Raw genomic sequence first — 20,278 nt, forward strand, 5'->3', positions numbered from 1 at the left:
ATTTTTATACAGTGTATACTATATTTTTCTGCAAACAACAATACATTGAATTGTAATCGGAAACTAACCAGTGTGGGCAGCTCTGTTGTTTGTCGGCTATGTTGTTCTGAAGCATAAGTATCTCTGTCTTCTCCATGTCTGCAAAAACGTAAATAAAAAGAAGCATTAGTTCATATAATAAAATAAGCTATTCCTCTAAGTTCTAAATAACTCAATTTAGCAATTCAGACATAACAGAGCCATTTTGAAAGCCCCACAGGGCATAGACTCCTTTTTAGGTCTCGGCCTGCGTAGGCTGCGCTTGTGCAGTCTCGCCGGCGAGATTTTATGTTTTCTAGTAGGGAGCTCTTCTCCATTGGCTGGCTTTCTAAACGGCGGCCAGCCATTGGAGAAGAGCTGTGTCTGTCACTTTAAGCCCCGTCCGTTTCGGATTGAGGGGCATGTTTTTTGCTGTCCTTTCTCTCCGTGACGTCTTCAGTCACTCAACAAAAAACACGCCCCCCCAATCTGAAAAGGACGGGGCTTACAGACTCCTGCTGCCCGTCTCGCTAAAGCCGTCCTCTACAAGGAACAGCAAACGCCTGACCCCGGCCTCCATTTGGCAAGAAGTATTGGCCGATTTCACTGCAGCGGGCCAGGTTCGCGAAGGAGACAAGAGCCAAGAAACATCACAGCTGTTGGCCCGGATTCCTGTACTGTCAAAGGTGTGCAGCACTGTGGTTGGTGCCTGCCCCCAGGGATTCCGGCAGCGTCATCGGCCTGCTGCGCTGGGATTGGCTCCCGACTGTAGGGACTCCCACCACGTCATCGTGGGGCCGCGCTGGGATTGGTCCCAGCCTGCGAGGGCTCCCCCTCACTCATCCAGGAAGCGGAGCTGCTGCCGAGGCTGGGGAGTGTCCCGAAAGAAAAGCCGACCGGGATTGAGACCACCTGAAAGCCTCGCCTGCCCAGCAGATTCCAAGGTAACCGGCGCTCGAGTGCTCTGCTTTCATCACTGAGGTCTAAACTTATCCATGAACTTTCCTGGCCGCTCCCTTTTCCTTACTCTTACCCTCCTACTGCCCGCCTTTACTGCCCCCTTCCGCCGCCTGGTTCCCGTCTTCTTGCTCTACTTTTCCTTTCATGCATCTCCCTTCTCTTCACTTATTTTCCTCCGTCCCCCGCCCCCTCTTCCTCTCTGAGCTCTGGGTGCCCCCTCCCTCGCCCCCTCTCTGCCCTCCCTGCCCCTCCTCCTCCTGGGTGTGGTGCTGTACTTTTCAGGGTGGGGTCAGCTCCGCGCGGCTGTGAGTTAGGCGGGTGGGGCTGGGCTCACTTCCCTCGCAGACCTCACTTCCCTCTCTCCTCCCCCTGCTCTCGGCCCTCCCTCCCTGTCTCTCTCGGGCTCTCCCTCCGGTCGGTGCCTCCTGCCTCCAGACGCTGCTCCCCGGGACCCTCAGGTGAGCCTGGCCTCCGACCCCCTGCCAGCATCCCCCTGGGGGGGGCTTCACTTCCGGCCACCGTGGGAGAGTGCCTGGGTGGGATTGGAACTCGGGGTGGGTGTGTCGTGGGGGCCGCCGGCCTCTGTCACTGCTCTTCCGTGTCTGGTGATTTTGAGGTGGTGGTAGTGATGGGTGGGGGAGGGGTCGTGTTGTTGTAGTGTCTGTTCTTTTCCCAGTGGGATTGGAGTGCGTGAAGTTGCCATTTTTGTTTGCGTTCCCTGACTTGTGTGTGTGTGTAACTCTACAGGCCCGGGTGGGAACTATGGCGGGGCCTGTGCAGTTGCAAATATGTCTTTTGGGCGTGTTTGTGCGGCAAGCGTTGGCAGGGTGTCCTTTCCCAGCGTGTGATTAATTGTGTACACAAGTCAGGGATGTTTCACGAGTTAAGAGAGTTGTGTACAGTATCTGTGGCTTGTTGCTCTTCGGCAGTGGGGAGTGTGTGGCCGGGTTGTGTTTGCAGGGTACTGTGTGCGTGTGGTTGTAATGTTTGTAGGCTGTGGTGTGTGCGTGTGGCTGTAATGATTGGGGGCTGTGGTGTGTGCGTGTGGTTGTAATGCTTGGAGGCTGTGGTGTGTGCGTATGGATGCTTGGAGGCTGTGGTGTGTGCGTGTGGATGCTTGGAGGCAGTGGTGTGTGCGTGTGGATGCTTGGAGGCTGTGGTGTGTGCGTGTAGCTGTAATGCTTGCACAAAGTAATGGTGTTTTCTCAATTGCGCGTGTTCATGCTCCTCCATCGGCACCGAGTGAAACCCGCCTCCAGCTTGTTTTGGATGTGATTGTTAAAGTGGATGTTCTGGAGAGGACGCGGCCCCTGGTGCCGGCTGACAGGCGTTGAGACCTGTGCCTGTGGGTGGGCCTCGGCTGTCCTCGTTTACCCCTCAGCCTGAGGTGTGTGCTTGGAAGCTCTTTGCATGACAGCAGGACGTTGTGTCCCCAGCCTAGTGCGAGTCACGGGGCATTGCGTATCACACACTTTTTGAGTGTAAAGACATCATGGTGTTCACTTTTCGTGGGGAGACATGCGTGTATGCAGTCTGCTGGTGTCTCGTGCGCGTGTGACGATTGATTGTGGTTTGCACACCAGGCCTTGTTCTGCGCCGTGTGCTGGCCAGGGCACTACACAGCATTTCAATATCTGTGTAAAGCATGCCCCATTTACGGAAAAGCATGTAGCATGTTGTCTCCCCTGAGCCCCCAGGTTTCGGGACCCCCTCATGCCCCCCAGGGGAGAGTGCTGAGGAGCCGCAGCCGGTGCGTGAGCAGGCTCCTGAAGCCGGAGTCATAGCCCGTGATGAAGACCACGCGGCCCCGGGGGTCAATGGGGTGCTCCGTCCCGCACCAGCCAAGCTAGGGCAGGCACCGCCAGCACCAACGTGGCACACAGCGGGCCCAGGCACCAGCAGAGGAGGAGCAGGAGCAGCGGGAAGCCGGCTGGTATTTTTCACTTTTCTTGCCTCTGTTCCCTGCTTGTGCGTGATTTTCTTGCCTCTGTTCCCTGCTTGTGATCGTTTTTTCTTGCCTCTGTTCCCTGCTTGTGATCGTTTTTCCTTGCCTCTGTTCCCTGCTTGTGATAGTTTTTTCTTGCCTCTGTTCCCCGGGGTGTTACTGGGCAGAGATGGGCGTGTGGCTGACCTAGGCTGAGGGAAGCAACGGGTGAGCTCTGGGAGTTGGTGGGGGCCTGGAATAACCCATTTGTAAACAACGAGACTCCCCGGGGTGAGGGTGAGGGTGTGTGTGTGTGGCTCTGTGTGTGTGGCTCTGTGTGGATCTGTGTGTGTGTGTGTTGGGCTCTGTGTGTGTTGGGCTCTGTATGTGTGTGTGTGGATCTGTGTGTGTGGCTCTGTGTGTGTGTCTGTGTGTGTGTGTGGCTCTGTGTATGTGTGGCTCTGTGTGTGTGTTTGTGGCTCTGTGTGTGTGTGTGTGTGTGGCTCTGTGTGTGTGTGTGGCTCTGTGTGTGTGTGGCTCTGTGTGTGTGGCTCGGTGTGTGTGTGTGGCTCTGTGTGTGTGTGTGTGTGTGTGGCTCTGTATGTGTGACTCTGTGTGTGTGTGGCTCTGTGTGTGTGTTGGGCTCTGTGTGTGTGTGGCTCTGTGTGTGTGTGGGGCTCTGTGTGTGTGTGTTGGGCTCTGTGTGTGTGTGTGTGGGGGGGCTCTGTGTGTGTGTGGCTCTGTGTGTGTGTGGGTCCTCTGTGTGTGTGTGGCTCTGTGTGTGTGTTGGGCTCTGTGTGCGTGTGGCTCTGTGTGTGTGTGTGTGGGGGGCTCTGTGTGTGTGTTGGGCTCTGTGTGTGTGTGTGGGGCTCTGTGTGTGTGTGTTGGGCTCTGTGTGTGTGTGTTGGGCTCTGTGTGTGTGTGTTGGGCTCTGTGTGCGTGTGTGTTGGGCTCTGTGTGTGTGTGTTGGGCTCTGTGTGTGTGTGTTGGGCTCTGTGTGTGTGTGTGTTGGGCTCTGTGTGTGTGTGTGTGTGTGGCTCTGTGTGTGTGTGTGGCTCGCTCTGTGTGTGTGTGTGGCTCGCTCTGTGTGTGTGTGTGTATGTGGCTCGCTCTGTGTGTGTGTAGCTGACCTAGGCTGAGGGAAGCAACGGGTGAGCTCTGGGAGTTGGTGGGGGCCTCGAATAACCCATTTGTAAATAAGGAGACTCCCCGGGGTGAGGGTGAGGGTGTGTCTGTGTGTGTGTGTGTGGCTCTGTGTGTGTGGCTCTGTGTGTGTGGCTCTGTGTGTGTGTGTGTGTGGCTCTGTGTGTGTGTGGCTCTGTGTTTGTGTTTGTGGCTCTGTGTGTGTGTGTGTGTGGCTCTGTGTGTGTGTGGCTCTGTGTGTGTGTGTGTGGCTCTGTGTGTGTGTGGCTCTGTGTTTGTGTTTGTGGCTCTGTGTGTGTGTGTGTGTGTGTGGCTCTGTGTGTGTGTGTGGCTCTGTGTGTGTGTGGCTCTGTGTGTGTGGCTCGGTGTGTGTGTGTGGCTCTGTGTGTGTGTGTGTGTGGCTCTGTATGTGTGACTCTGTGTGTGTCTGGCTCTGTGTGTGTGTTGGGCTCTGTGTGTGTGTGGCTCTGTGTGTGTGTGGGGCTCTATGTGTGTGTTGGGCTCTGTGTGTGTGTGTGTGGGGGGGCTCTGTGTGTGTGTGTCTCTGTGTGTGTGTGGGTCCTCTGTGTGTGTGTGGCTCTGTGTGTGTGTTGGGCTCTGTGTGCGTGTGGCTCTGTGTGTGTGTGTGGGGGAGCTCTGTGTGTGTGTTGGGCTCTGTGTGTGTGTGTGTGTGGGGCTCTGTGTGTGTGTGGCTCTGTGTGTGTGTGGCTCTGTGTTTGTGTTTGTGGCTCTGTGTGTGTGTGGCTCTGTGTGTGTGTGGCTCTGTGTGTGTGTGGCTCTGTGTGTGTGGCTCGGTGTATGTGTGTGGCTCTGTGTGTGTGTGTGTGTGGCTCTGTATGTGTGACTCTGTGTGTGTCTGGCTCTGTGTGTGTGTTGGGCTCTGTGTGTGTGTGGCTCTGTGTGTGTGTGGGGCTCTGTGTGTGTGTTGGGCTCTGTGTGTGTGTGTGTGTGGGGGGGGGCTCTGTGTGTGTGTGGCTCTGTGTGTGTGTGGGTCCTCTGTGTGTGTGTGGCTCTGTGTGTGTGTTGGGCTCTGTGTGCGTGTGGCTCTGTGTGTGTGTGTGGGGGAGCTCTGTGTGTGTGTTGGGCTCTGTGTGTGTGTGTGTGGGGCTCTGTGTGTGTGTGTTGGGCTCTGTGTGTGGGTGTTGGGATCTGTGTGTGTGTGTGTTGGGCTCTGTGTGTGTGTGTTGGGCTCTGTGTGTGTGTGTGTGTGTGGCTCTGTGTGTGTGTGTGTGGCTCGCTCTGTGTGTGTGTGTGGCTCGCTCTGTGTGTGTGTGTATGTGGCTCGCTCTGTGTGTGTGTAGCTGACCTAGGCTGAGGGAAGCAACGGGTGAGCTCTGGGAGTTGGTGGGGGCCTCCAATAACCCATTTGTAAATAAGGAGACTCCCCGGGGTGAGGGTGAGGGTGTGTCTGTGTGTGTGTGTGTGGCTCTGTGTGTGTGGCTCTGTGTGTGTGGCTCTGTGTGTGTGTGGCTTTGTGCGTGTGTGGCTTTGTGTGTGTGTTGGGCTCTGTATGTGTGTGTGTGGCTCTGTGTGTGTGGCTCTGTGTGTGTGTCTCTGTGTGTGTGCGTGTGTGGCTGTGTGTGTGGCTCTGTGTGTGTGGCTCTGTGTGTGTGTGGCTCTGTGTGTGTGTTTGTGGCTCTGTGTGTGTGTGTGTGTGGCTCTGTGTGTGTGTGGCTCTGTGTGTGTGTGTGGCTCTGTGTGTGTGTCTCTGTGTGTGTGTGTGGCTCTGTGTGTGTGGCTCTGTGTGTGTGTGGCTCTGTGTGTGTGTTGGGCTCTATGTGTGTGTGTTGGGCTCTGTGTGTGTGTGTGTTGGGCTCTGTGTGTGTGTGTTGGGCTCTGTGTGTGTGTGTTGGGCTCTGCGTGTGTGTGTGTGTGTGGGGGGGCTCTGTGTGTGTGTGGGGGGGCTCTGTGTGTGTGTGTTGGGCTCTGTGTGTGTGTGGTGCGCTCTGTGTGTGTGTGTTGGGCTCTGTGTGTGTGTGTTGGGCTCTGTGTGTGTGTGTGTTGGGCTCTGTGTGTGTGCCTCTGTGTGTGTGTGGCTCGCTCTGTGTGTGTGTGGCTCGCTCTGTGTGTGTGTGGCTCGCTCTGTGTGTGTGTGTGTGTGGCTCGCTCTGTGTGTGTGTGTGGCTCGGTCTGTGTGTGTGTGTGGCTCGCTCTGTGTATGTGTGTTTGTGGCTCGCTCTGTGTGTGTGTGTGTGGCTCACTCTGTGTGTGTGGCTTGCTCTGTGTGTGTGTGTGTGGCTCGCTCTGTGTGTGTGGCTCGCTCTGTGTGTGTGTGGCTCGCTCTGTGTGTGTGTGTGTTTGGCTTGCTCTGTGTGTGTGTGTGGCTCGCTCTGTGTGTGTGTGTGTGTGTGGCTTGCTCTGTGTGTGTGTGGCTCGCTCTGTGTGTGTGTGGCTCTGTGTGTGTGTGTGTGTGGCTCTGTGTGTGTGTGGCTCTGTGTGTGTGTGTGGCTCTGTGTGTGTGTGGGGCTCTGTGTGTGTGTGGCTCTGTGTGTGTGTGGCTCTGTGTGTGTGTGTGGCTCTGTGTGTGTGTGGCTCTGTGTGTGTGTGGCTCTGTGAGTGTGGCTCTGTGCATGTGGCTCTGTGCGTGTGGCTCTGTGTGTGTGGCTATGTGTGTGTGTGTGGCTCGCTCTGTGTGTGTGTGTGTGGCTCGCTCTGTGTGTGTGTGGCTCGCTCTGTGTGTGTGTGTGTGTCTTGCTCTGTGTGTGTGTGTGAGTGTGTGGCTCGCTCTGTGTGTGTGTGTGTGTGTGTGGCTTGCTCTGTGTGTGTGTGGCTCGCTCTGTGTGTGTGTGGCTCTGTGTGTGTGTGTGTGTGTGTGGCTCTGTGTGTGTGTGTGGCTCTGTGTGTGTGTGTGGCTCTGTGTGTGTGTGGGGCTCTGTGTGTGTGTGGCTCTGTGTGTGTGTGTGGCTCTGTGTGTGTGTGTGTGGCTATGTGTGTGTGTGTGGCTCTGTGTGTGTGTGGCTCTGTGAGTGTGGCTCTGTGCGTGTGGCTCTGTGCGTGTGGCTCTGTGTGTGGCTCTGTGTGTGTGGCTCTGTGTGTGGCTATGTGTGTGTGTGTTTGTGTGTGGGTGCAAATGCAATAGGTCTCGTATTTGCGAGAGATTAAGCTATTGGCATTGTAAATGACAATGCCATTTATTTATATGTTTTCAAAAAAATGTTGTCATGAGCAAATCCAATAGCTCTAACTTTAACAAAGACGAGACCATTGCATTGTAAATGCTTGTTTACTTTCTCGATTGCTTTTGTTGTTTGTTTATGTGTTCATCTTTTGCTGCCCCTGTGTCTCTTGTTCCCCCTCTTTCAACCTCATCTCTTGCATTATAACTCCCTCTCTTTTTGACTCTCTCTTCTTATCCAGGTGTCTCACTCTTGCTTACTTTTCTCCCTAAGCCTCTCTATCTCTTTACTTCACTTCCTTCTTTCAACAGAATCAGTCAAATGAACACTACCAACAGAGTTACATGGACATATCTCATTCATTTGTGGAGGTTAAACTATGAAAACATCAGATTCACCCCATCTCCCCCCACAGCAGAAACCTTCATGCAACTATGAAAGCTCCTGATCCAGACATCAGCCAAAAACCTCTCTTGGCAAATATGAATATGCTCACAATTTCACTAGAACCTATCTACATGCTGAGAAAAGACAATGTTTGTTCTTCTTATTGAACTTTATTTCTATGAGTGGGCATTGGGGGTTAATTACATTAAGATAATTAACCTAAGATATTGATTTCCCAATGTTGAGCCTGTCAGCTGTGTAAAAAACATGCAACCTACTGTGTCTGATGCGAATGCCCTGGTGATGTCTCATGCTCATGGACGACACCTTGCGCCACTTTGACTCTTGCAGCCTCTTGATGTTTTCGCATTTCCAACAGCTCAAGCTGAAAAAGAACAGTGTACAATGTAATAACAATCTGAAAACCAATTTGCCCAATTGATTATGAACTGACTATACTATGTATATAATTCGTATGTGACAATTTATAGAATAGAGTAGTTACATGTATTTTTGGTCCAAGGAAATTGTCTTTTTTCTTTAGATCTTGTGACAAAAATAAATCCCTTATGTATAGCAAGCAGAATGAAGAGAATTTGTGAATTCCGATGTTTCTATAAAGTAGATGGGACAAACACTTTTTAAAAGTCGTTTTAAAAGTAAATAAAAAGTTTTGCTTTTGTGTGTTTCAACTATGTCTTCAGGTTACAGTAGTTCAGGGTCAATAGTACCCTTTCTTTCTACTGATAAGAATCATAGTTTCCTGTAATGTACATTAAAGTTTAAATGGGTGTCTACACCTATTATAGTATCCCTGCATGCTAGGAAGTACCCATACCATTCTACTGAAGTAATACACAATGATTATTATTTTTAATGCAAACCTTTTATTACAGGCACATGGCTGCCATATTTAGACAAAGATATTTTTTCTTTGTTCTTTTTGTGCTTGTGGCATATGACCCCAATATATAAATATATATGTTTTTAAGGAACCAGCTTAACAAGTCTAGACCTACAGGCTTAGTTTAACTATTGTTATTGCCAAAATAGTAACAGAATAATTAGAAAGTAAATGGTAAATGGGGGTCTAATTGGCTGGAGAAGCAAGGCACTACTTTTTTTTACAAACTCTTGTGAGATGTCTGCTTCTTGTGACAAAGCCATACTGTGGTGGATGTCAATGCCTTTGTTTCATGTTTTTACTCACAATATTAGTAGTAGAGCATATAAATGTATGATTAAAACATCTATCTTTATTTGCAGTGATCACAGGTTATGTTCGCGTTTTATAAAACTCTATAAATAAATAAATAAATGTTGTGTTTGTAAATGTAAACAAAACATGATCAGTCTGCGGAAGTCCTTGGGAATACACTTACCGTAGTGAGCCTCTCCAGAGCCGCAAACCTCTCTTCCCAGGTGGCTGTAGATTTCTCAAATGCTTCATGCCTTTTGATCAATTTCTCGACGTCGTGAACGCTGTTCCCAAAGTCGCAGCTCGCGAGGTAGGACTCTTGTGCGATTAGCCAGGCTTCTGCCACCGAGGCGTCCCTGGCAAACTGGCACACTTCCAGAACTAAAATTGAAGACAAAGCGAACTTGGATAAAACTCAAAAAACAAAAGGTATTTGTTCCACATTTTGAATCCTCCTATTAAAAAAGTAGATATCATATAGCATAGGGTCTGTTTAAAAAATCCTAAAGAGAAGGGTACAACTCACTTGATGACTTCATCACCATGTGTGAGGTCATACGCTCCAAGTGACATACATTATTTTGTAGACCACATATGGCTTCCCATCACTATGTGACATCATTATATCAAAATCACAGAGGTGGGGAAAATGGCATGGCACACCCTCTGACCTCTGGTGCTATCACATGACCTTTGACCCTGACGACTACCATTGTGCGGGAACTTATAGTCTTTCTCAAAAACGCAAGTCTCCAGCATGTTAATAAATAGAGGTAGACAACAAACACAAACAACAACATAAAGGTAAAATCATTTTTATTTCCAAAATATTAGTGGCAAGGGAGGTTAAATCTCAAGGGCTGCAAAAGAGTCTTTAAGTGTTACAGGCAGCAACAAAGGGGACCGATTTCCATTTTCCTACATTTGCTTCAACTGCCAGCGAGGTGGTGCAGGCTAGTGACTACGCTGATCACTGTGGATTCTGGAGACCAGGGTTCGAATCTCCTGTGGGCCCGAATCACATAGACTTTGGTCTGTTAAAGGATGACTTCGAATTAAAGTACTTCGAGAGTAAGTCAAATCAAAACGTTTGTGAACCTGGCCTTGTGTGATTCTAGGAAAAATGTGTAAAGTACATTATATGTTATGTACAGTCACTCCACATCCGATATATGTAACCATACCATGTTGCTATACACAGTGTTTCCGGTAGAGATGCTTAGTTTACCAATACATTAAAAAGTACTATGGCACGGGTCTCCAACCTTTTCTGTAGTGAGAGCTAATTCTGCTCAAGAAAAGTCCTGCCGAGCTACTAGCATATTTTATCACTGTAAAATGCTGATGATATGTATTAACATTACACTATGACCACCCTAAGAAAGATTTATCAGGAGTCACCACCCAAACATTCCAGATGAAGTTATAAGCAGAATGCTAGGAAAACGTTTATCAATATTGAATGCTTATAATCAAGTAAAATTCGAATCATCACATGCTGTGTGCCACAAAGGGTACTACCACAGCAGTAAGTCTCCCCAACTCAAATAGACTTATCATTCAGCTAACAACTTTAAATGTGTTTTAGAATTGTAATATTTTGTCTTCATTAGCATATTAGTTTTTAAAAATACACATATTTTTCTATCAAAACCACTTTCCACTTTCCAGCAATCAAACTCAATTTTCCAAAAGAAAAACCTTTTAGGATACAGCATAATTCCTTTCTTTAAAAATCAAATCAGTTTTCATTGTTAGACAATACACAGTCCCTAAACATCAGCTTTTCGTTTTCATTGAGTACTGCCATGTAAAAATGCCAGGGATGGACAAATTCTGCTTCAAATACTTAGGACTTGGAATCATAGGCCATGCTTGCTCACCATAGCACTATTAATGCATCTGTTATGCTAACAATGCCCACCATTAAACCGGGGCTACCACTGTGCCACAGCTGGATGCCCAACATATATCAGTTATGGACATTATTATGGGAGAAGCGGTTGCCACTCTGTCAGGAATGGCTAAAAGCAGGCCAGTCATGCTCTTAATATGTCAGTGATGGCAGCAAGTATGTTATTAGTAGACTTATATGCCCAAAATAGTCAAGGATGTAATAATATGGCAATGGCACAATTATACCATGAGCGAGCACAATTGAGTCAGAGATAATACTCTTATGATGGGGACCAGCATACATATTTGGCAGCCCTTGACACTAGGAGTAGCTTTAAGGAACCAACACTGTCCATTAGGGAAGGACACAATGTAACACACCCACACAAAAATTAATATGATGCTTCTAATTTTCTCTGCCCTGGATGTATCCCCTCTTCCCTCAGCTCTTTGGTTGATCCTACTCCCAACTAACACATTTTCCCTCTAGTTCTTGCAGTCACACACTTTGGTGGGTCAGCCCTGGTTACTGCTCCCACTATTCTTTGATGTCACACACAGTGTGACTGATAGAGCAGGGCTTATTACATGGCCAATCTCCTTCTTAGGTAGATTTAAAGTGGATAAAGATGGTTCATGTGACAGACCCATAGGCCAACACCGTAGCCTACACATGCTTCAACACCCTTCGCATACTTTGCAAGACCTTCAAATGGATCCCTCCCGAATCCAGGAAGACCGTTATCCATGCACTCATCACCAGCAGGCTGGACTTCCGGATTGCCCTCTATGCCGGAATCAACAAATCTCTGCTCCACAAACTCCAGACCGTCCAGAACGCCGCAGCCAGACTCATCCTCAGCATCCCATGACAAGACCACATCACCCAGCACCTATGGGACATCCACTGGCTCCCCTTCGAAAAAAGAATGACCTTCAAGCTGCTCACACACACCTACAAAGCACTCCACAACACCGGACCCCAATACCTCAATGAAAGAATCTTCTACGCCTCCAAGAGAAACCTCAGCTCTGCGGACCAGGCCTTGGCCGAAATCACCTGCATCCACAGAGCCAGAACAGGAGGCAGATCCTTCTCCTACATCGCGGCCAAGACCTGGAACAAACTGGCCCTCAGCATCAGACAAAGCCCCATACTGAAAGCATTCAGGAAGAGCCTCAAGACCAGGCTTTTCGAATGACCGGAGCTGCCCAAATGTCCCACCCCCAGCGCTTTGAGTCCCTCACGGGAGAGTAGTGCACTCTATAAATCCCTGATTGATAGGCCAACAGAGTGTGCGTTTGAGTGTTATCAAGAGGTCCTGCCATAGGTTTGGCTGTCTGTAACTCTTACGGGTAATGAAACGAGCAGTGCTGCCTTCTTTAATATACACAGAATCCCTGAAATCAGATTGGTTTGGCTTTACCTCTTAGAGCTACTTTGAGGGTGCTGGTGAGCTACCAGTAGCTCCCGAGCTACTGGTTGGCAACGCCTGTACTATAGTGTATAATTTCCAGCCATATCAGCCGACAAGCGTATAGTGCCAGTATCGTAAATTGGAGTGGTGTTGTCAGAAAGACTTCGTGAATTACGAAAAGCAAGGTAGCAACAAGCTCTGAACTTAGATTCTTAATCATCCAAATACACAACCTGAGTGGAGCCAAGTACTCAGCAGAAATAATAGGAATGAGATACCGACTAGAATGAAACTGAGTAAGGAAACCACATAACAAGATCAAACTGGCGTCATCTCCCAGACTGGCATCCCAGGAAACTGGAGGTTTTTAGAGTACACAAGGAACTATTAAAGGAATTTATTCTATAGTGTGTTGGGTTAGGGTGACGTGTTATTAATTTATTATATGTATCCATATCTCTGGTGGAGTGAGCTTTGTAGGCCATGTTTACATCTTTTCTTTAAATTCATAGCAAAAATATGCGCACAGTTGTATCCAATGGTTAATGAAGCATGATTAGGCCATTATGAAGGTTTCTTCTTGTTTGTTAATTGCCTGCCTTGCAATTACAAGATTGAGACAAAGGTGAGAGCAAATAGTGAAGGGAAATGGCAATTAACAGTTGCTTACACCAGGCAGAAAGTGGGAAATAGCTACAAGTACGGCCGCCACATCTCACACCCTAGAGCCATATAGATAATCCAACTTTACCTATCTTCTTCATGCCCCTGCCCTAGACTTTCAACAAACTTAGTATGCAGACAATCTCTAGAAGCTCATGCCAACATTTGAAGTAATCTGATTGGCTGAATCAATCTCCGCCTTCTATGTGTGTGTATGTTATTTCTATAGCGTGAACTTAGCCAAAAGGCAGGGTCAAAGACAAGGTTAAAATCAATGGGTAATTAGAGAGGAAATTAGGTTGTGGACTATTAATGCATTGTGATGTAGTGTTCTTTAAAAAGACGAGTCTTCAACTCTTTTCAACATTGGAGCAGCTTTGGAGTGGTCCGTTTGGATACAGGGATGTTGTTCCAGATCTTAGATGCATAGATGGAAAAGGCCCCTTGTCTTGTTTTTAGGTCTCTGCTGAGACAGGGCCTGCGCTGTCGCTTGCAAATCTATTCTTTAAAAAAATATATCTAAAAAGGGCAGACAGCCCACCCATTACTTACCATTGGTTGCCTTCTTCGTCGCTCTCATTTATCTTCTGTTTTCATTTGTCAGCGGCAGCTGGTATTATTTTACTGGTCCAAATGGCTTTGGAAGGATTTTAGTTTCATCTCTTTAGATTTGACTCACACACTACGCTTATTTAATCTACGGATCCATCTCGAATCAGTAAAGTTCATTATGCCATGGCCGGTATTTTACCATGGTAGACAATTTCCCATGGATGTCCACAAACTGACAAGAAATACCACCATTTGACGAGTGTCAGTATTTTACCAGGGGCGGGCAAAAGGTATCTTCCCCTTGCTATCATTCTGCCAGACTTAGCCTTTTACCATAGAAGTAAAGAACATGAATACCTGCAGGTTTCTACACATTATCACCATTGTTGTAAGGCCAGAATGTTTGCCCACCCCCTACTGCAGCGGTGGGCATCATGCCTTGCATATCACACAAATTGCCAAGACTCACCTCCATGATGTGATGGCCACCAGCTTTTCCTGGGTAGACCATGGGCATCCTCAAATGGATGCCCACATGCTGCATAATTTACCACTAATATGCAAGGGTTACCATGTTACCAGGCTGTGCATTGAGTATCATCATAGAACCGCAAGTTGCCAGGGATTATCTTCATTACTTGAAGTTCAACATTTTGCCAAGGGTGGTCTGTCTGGTACTATCCCACAAGTTGCCAAGAATTACCAGCATTTTGTGAGAGCCAGGATTTTACCCAAAGTGAACAATGGAGCTTCATTTCATGGATGCCCACAAGTTACTAACATTTACCGCCATATGTCAAGGCCAGCATGCACGTGCACTCTCAGACAGACAGATACACAAAAAAACATATGCACTAGCACACAAACCACAACATCAATACTTTTAATGATCTTCTGCTGCCCCAGCTCCCACTGCTACCATTTTTGTCCCTTGCATAGTTGGCTCTTTCACCTGATTGGTGACCTAGGGAGGAGTGAGAGACCAACAGGAATGCCTCGGGCAGGCTGGGGAATGAGGCAAATGGGAGTGCCTGATGGGGAAGAAGGAAGCAGTCCGGTGTGCCTGGGTGAAAAGGAGCACATGAAAAAGACTTACCTGGTGAAGGATGGGTAGGAGCCATAAGGTGTACAGGTAGAGCCATGAAAGGGGCCAAAAGGCAGTCGGGGAGACTTGGGCTCTCAAGCTTCTCTCTGTGGAGGAATTCCATTTTTCCACTTGCTAGAAAGGCTAGCAGGGGGATCATTTATTTTGTATATTTTGCTGTGCATGTGGAAATTTCCTCTACCTGCGTAGCAACAAAGTAGCACTCTTTCCCTTGACAGTGTGTGAGGAGTAGTTTAAGTAACCACAGTACATTCCCACTCAAGGCACTGCGTGGTGATACCAGTGATGCAGAAACTAAAAATGGGGCATCAAGTCAATGCTCATGCTCAATAAATAGAAAAACAAAGGGGACTCAGTGCTGCAAAAGCAAGAGATATAGCTGGTTTGTGATCCGGCAGCTATTAATTGAGCCAGGTCAGAGATCCGGACTGACCGGAGTGAAATATGCTAACTATCCCTTGCAATTTGCTAGTCAGCAGCACCCTACTTGTGTACTTTGCATTCAGAGCAGTCGCTTGCAGGGGCTGAGGAAGGTTCTTATTTTAAGTTTTCCCTAGGTTCAACACAAATGCCTCACTTTAGGGCCATTAGCACTCCTTTTGTTTGAATCTCATCCTGCTTTGGAGATAGCTGGCGCCGAAATCCTTGATACCAATGCCACATATGAACCAAAGACCACTCAGCTTGTCACTTTACAGGTGCATACGAGATAAACTATTCATTAAACTAGGAAAGATTTAGAATTTTCCAAGCACTATGCATAGTATGAATGTCAGATTTATCTGTCTATATGGATAATTAGAACATTGGAATGTTGAACACTCCATTGCAGACAATGGAGTGCTCCGTGCTTCTACGGGACGGTAAAGGCTTGCAGAGCAACATTCCAATGTTGTTTAAACAAAGGTCTCTCGGAGCTTGAGGCAATTTCAATCCCCACGGGCTCCGAGTAGCCTTGGTTTAATTTGTTAGAACATTCTGCCCTCTAGTATAATGTTATAATAGCCTTACAGCCCTTCGTAGCTGGGCTATACCGGCTATTAAAATCCCGCTCCCTTGTTAAAGGCCAGTGCCGAGCGGGCCTTTAATAGGCGGTGTAGCCTGCTACGGAGGGCTATAAGGCTATATTACACCAATAACCATGTATAAAGCACTTATAATAAGTATTTATTACTACCCAAATGAATCATATTAGCAACCATAGAATAACAAAGCGGTAAGGTTCTAAATTGATGTCTTTCAGTTTGCATGCATCTCCTTGATTACTGTTTATAACTCACCACGTTTACTGTGATATATGGTAACACAATTGTAACTTTTGACCTGTGAGTAATACAAGTATCTCTGCTATAAACGCAGTAATCCACTCAGCTACCTACATAACACAAGCCTCTTTGTGCTGTTTGTTACATGCTGTGCTTTGAAGCAGCGACAAAAACCCTCTATGCAATTTTATGATGAGTTGTACCTGTGACTTGATTGCACACAGATCTCTCCACCAAGTGCATTAATCTTCAGAGCTAACATACCTCAGCAGCAGGTGCCTTAACCCCTAAAACAATGGTTCCCAAATGTTTTATATCCACAACCCACTTTTTAGAACAACCACCCTTTGTGACCCTCCTACCTTTAATGGGCAAGAGTCGGGCGATTTTTGAATGTAACTAAATCATCGTGTGGCAGCGCATTGTCATTAACAGACAGCACACTTTCCATCGAAATAGCAACTACCTACTTTGCACAGACACACAGGTTTACTGATAAAACGAAATACAGCTCAAATGATAATGTGTGGGGACCGGGATTTGGGCATCACCAATAAAAGTGTCTTGATTTGTTTTGATGCTATTAAATACTGTTTCCAGGACACTTCAGAATTGAAAAAAAAAAGAAATGTGCTTCATTTTTCCTTTCCTAACTGCTAAATGGGTACAATTCTTTTACAGTTAATTTCGTTTAGTTGTGTGTTGCAAAAGAAAACAACACCCTAAAGCCTTTCCACACATAGTACTCCAGCAAGATTGTCACATAATTTGCTTTTAAAAAAAACCTCTAACTTTGAAGCTAGAGTAAGAAAAGTTAACACCAATCTCATCTTAAGAGAATAGATAGCAATTTGTCAGAAGACTTATGCCCTCATTAAGATCCGACCGTCAATGCCGCGGGCTGGTGTCTGGCTGACTATATGCCATTGGTCCCACCTGCCCGATTACAATGCGACCACCGTGAGGCTTTGAGAAAACTGCACTTTTCCATTGCGGAACACGGTGCATGGATGCTTGGGGGGTACCACATGTGACCCTAGGCCACATTTCGGTGGTCCACGGGGCACCGAGACCCTGCTCGGGGCCCCCAAAGTCCCTCTCTGCCTGTCTTTACATGGCGGTGCCTCCGCAAGGCACCACCCACATTGCGGCTAGGCTCCCTGAGCCTGTCGGGGTAGCGGCAGGGCCGGACTGGGAACAAAACCTGGCCCTGGCAAAGTGTTGGGGGGGGGGGGGGGGGGGGGGGGGGGGTGGAGGTGCCGCGAGCTCTTTTCCGGGGACGGTTTTCGGACGATTTTGGTACAGGGCCGATTTTGCAGAAACGGCCCTGTAACAATAACGGGGCCCAAAACCGGCCCCCACCCGTGCGGCGCACCGGGGGATTGCCCGGTGCCCGCTATGTAGGTAGCGGTCATTCCCCCTCCCCAAATCGCTCCGACCGCCGGCATTGTCATCCATTGGTCTAACCGAGATACACTAGATGTCGGGTGGACTGCCACAGATTGCCTGACGGTGACAGTCTGTCCGACATCGGAATGATGCCCTGAGTTTGATATTCAAACTCTCTTTGAAACACCAAATGAGACATGTTAAGCGCAGAATTAAAACGCATCTTTATTAATTGCTCTGATTTTTCGGACCCACCAAAAATCAGTTAGACGACCCACCGTTTAGGAACCGCTGCTTATGAACAATGAAATAAGCCAGAATACATTTATTTCCTTGTCCTTGTTTGCAATTTCATTGAGCGTTAAAAAAATAAATATATAAGATGACTGTCAGACTCTGCTCCTCAGGACATCCCCCCTTGCAAGTTTATCCGCTTTCTGCTCCCACCCCTTGAGCCCTTATTTATGGGATCCTGGAATATTGTTTTCCATTTCCAGCACAGAGGAGACTTCATTGAGTACAGCCACCACACCCTCACTGTACCTGAAGATTGTGTTGTCACCAGATGCCAAAAGTGAAGCAGCTGTGCTGTTCCTAAATAAATTAAACTTTGATAAGTAGCAGAGGCAATTGGTAAGGGAAGAAGATAGCCTTGAGGGAGACACTTGCATCTGGTTATATAGTTATGTAAATAGAATTTTTAGGCAGGCGCATAAGAACCATTAAAGGCAGTCTGTTGAGATCATTCGCACTAATTCATCTACTTTGGCCTGTGACAGAAGAGTGACTGAACTGCAAAGACAATTTCAGATAATACATATTAAGAGTTTCACTCACGCAACTGGAGCCACTCCCATCGCTTCTCCCATTTGTCTACCATTTCTGTTCTCTTCTCCATTATCTGGACAAGCTTTTCTTTAATCTGAAAGGTAAAGAAAGAGCAATAGTCAATTTTCACAGCCCCTCTTTATCTTGACATACACAAAGAGGTACATTTATTGGAAGAGTGTTGAAAACATATTTTTCTCAAGAGTGCTAACATCTGGTGCAGTGGTTGATGATATCACTTGTCTCTGCATGCATGTAAAGTGTAAATAGCAGCCTGACATTGAGAAGGCCCTTGCAGTTATCTAGCATGGGCGCAGAGACCTAGGGGCATATTATCAAGCAGGGCGATAGGCAATTATCGCAGCTTTAGCAGCCGTTTTCGGCCTCTAAGCGGCGATAATTCTATCGCCCTATTAGCAAGCTGTCGCTAACTGATGTTAGCGATAGCTTTTATGCGATAGCGAGCGGTTTGGGGCCCGCTTTGCATGTCAGCGATGTTTATCACTAATGACAGGCAAAGTGGGCGTACCCAGCCAGTTAGCGACTGAAAGCAGTCGCTAACGTCGCTATCGCCTATTAGCAAGGCAGGCGTAGCGATGGAAATATTCGCGCTAAGCGCGAATATCTCCAAATACTAACACCTGCCCATACCAGTTCTTAGCCATGTTATCCAATGGGAGGTGGATAACATGGCTAAGAGCATTTCGTAGCTAATGCGTGAATATCGCTGTATTCTCAGCGATATTCACGCATTTCACCGCTATCGCTGGATATTTTAGCACAATGGCGAAAACGTTGCTAATAGCATTATGTTCTCCGCTAACATATGCAGCGATAAAAATAAATTAGCTAAGCGCATTTAGCGATAAATATCGCTATTCCTTGGTAATATGCCCCCTAGTCTTCTCCATGGTGATACGAGGTTGAGAACCTGTTCTGTAACCTGGAGAGGTGCATAGCATGTGCTGTCACGGTGTCCAAGTCCTGGTTGTATCACATACAGTGGTTGTGACAGCATGCCATGTTATGTGAACTAATAATGTGACCAGACCTTTTTTGTTTGCGCCAGAGAGAGACAAGGCCACTAGCTGCTCTCATGTAAACTTCTGCTATTATGTGAAACCCAGAACCTTCCACCAACATCGTATGTGCATAGTGTGTGTATGTACAGTGAGTGTGTATCAAATGTTTGGTAGAACTGTGCGTGATGTGTGAGTCTAAGTGCAGTGCCAGTGGGATCTATTGTCGATGCCCCTGATTAAGCTTGGCTAAAGAGAAGGATGATGGCATCTTCCCGAGACACTGGAAGTGTATTGCCTGCATTCCTCTGGGCGGACAGTGGAGATCCATACACTTCAGAGAGCGGGGATGGAGACAGGGCTACCTCTAGAAATGCAATGAGGGCCTTATTAGCAAATGGGCGCTGATTAGTTCTATGTGACGACTGTAATTTGTGGAGAAGTGTGGCTCAATGGTTAGAGGTGGAGAAGTGTGGCTCAATGGTTAGAGTGGAAGACCCTGATGCAGAGGTCTAGCCCGGGACCAGGGTTCAATTCCCCGCCTCGGCGGGTCTTAGGCTCAAAATTCCACGGACCTGATAATTCTCGCCTCTGTGCCTATTCCAATCATGGAGTCCCACTCTGCAACTCTGGGCAATAGCTTGCTTAATCTCCACAACTGCCCCCACAACGCTAAGGATGCCTGGCCTCCACCTTGGGGGTGCCCAGGAGTGGACACCTCACAGGGAAAGCCAGGATGGGTTCCACAGCGGTATTCGTACAAGCGCCTTGAGACCTTTGCGGGTGAGTAGTGCGCTATACAAGTATCAATTTTTGTTTTTTTTGTTTTTTTAATTTGGTAGATGGTAGGGGGTAGGGTTGGAACTGAATTTTCTGTTGTTCAAGGTGAGGTCGTCTTCTAGATAAGGACTGGCTTTTAGCCTGTGTCTGATAGCTGCTTCAGGAAGGCTGATGACAACCATGTGCAGACATGTCACACTTCAATGAGCCCATGTTTTGGATACTCCTTGGAGCCAGTCCTGCTGCTACCTGATATGAGAGCCATCATTTTGCACAGAGGCTGAGTTTGAAGAATATCACGAAAATAACATCTGAAGGAGAATTGACTCAAACTAGTTTTGAAGCCTTAGACATTGGATCCACATCCCCTGTTTGGAAATTCTGTATAAAATTGGGATTTAGACCAACCCACTTTGTTCCAATCCAAATTATTCTTGACCAAGGAAGGGAGTGCTGCTCAGATTACTTGACGAACGGATGTGTAACCGTGGCTGGTGTGTCCCACACAGCTTGTCTACCAGAAGTGAAAGCACATCATCTGAAGTCTACACTTTCCACTAGAGGAGCCGATAGTCTGCCTAAAGTGCCTATGAGCCATTCTGCCTGCTGGGAGCCTG

The 20,278-nt window shown here is 47.6% G+C and overlaps 1 protein-coding gene across 1 annotated transcript in view; it reads right to left on the bottom strand.

Moving 5' to 3' along the window:
• SPTB (spectrin beta, erythrocytic) overlaps nt 1-20,278 on the bottom strand; it is a 271,974-nt gene that overhangs the window by 11,620 nt on the left and 240,076 nt on the right. Inside the window, exons 28-31 of the mRNA XM_078659516.1 lie at nt 17,872-17,956; nt 8,931-9,127; nt 7,827-7,933; nt 69-138 (exon numbers count right to left, since the gene is read on the bottom strand). Coding sequence (XP_078515642.1) covers nt 69-138; nt 7,827-7,933; nt 8,931-9,127; nt 17,872-17,956 — 459 coding nt within the window. The remainder of the gene's footprint in view (nt 1-68; nt 139-7,826; nt 7,934-8,930; nt 9,128-17,871; nt 17,957-20,278) is intronic.

The sequence above is a fragment of the Lissotriton helveticus genome, chromosome 9 (genome assembly GCF_964261635.1).
Source record: "Lissotriton helveticus chromosome 9, aLisHel1.1, whole genome shotgun sequence".
Lineage (NCBI taxonomy): Eukaryota > Metazoa > Chordata > Amphibia > Caudata > Salamandridae > Lissotriton > Lissotriton helveticus.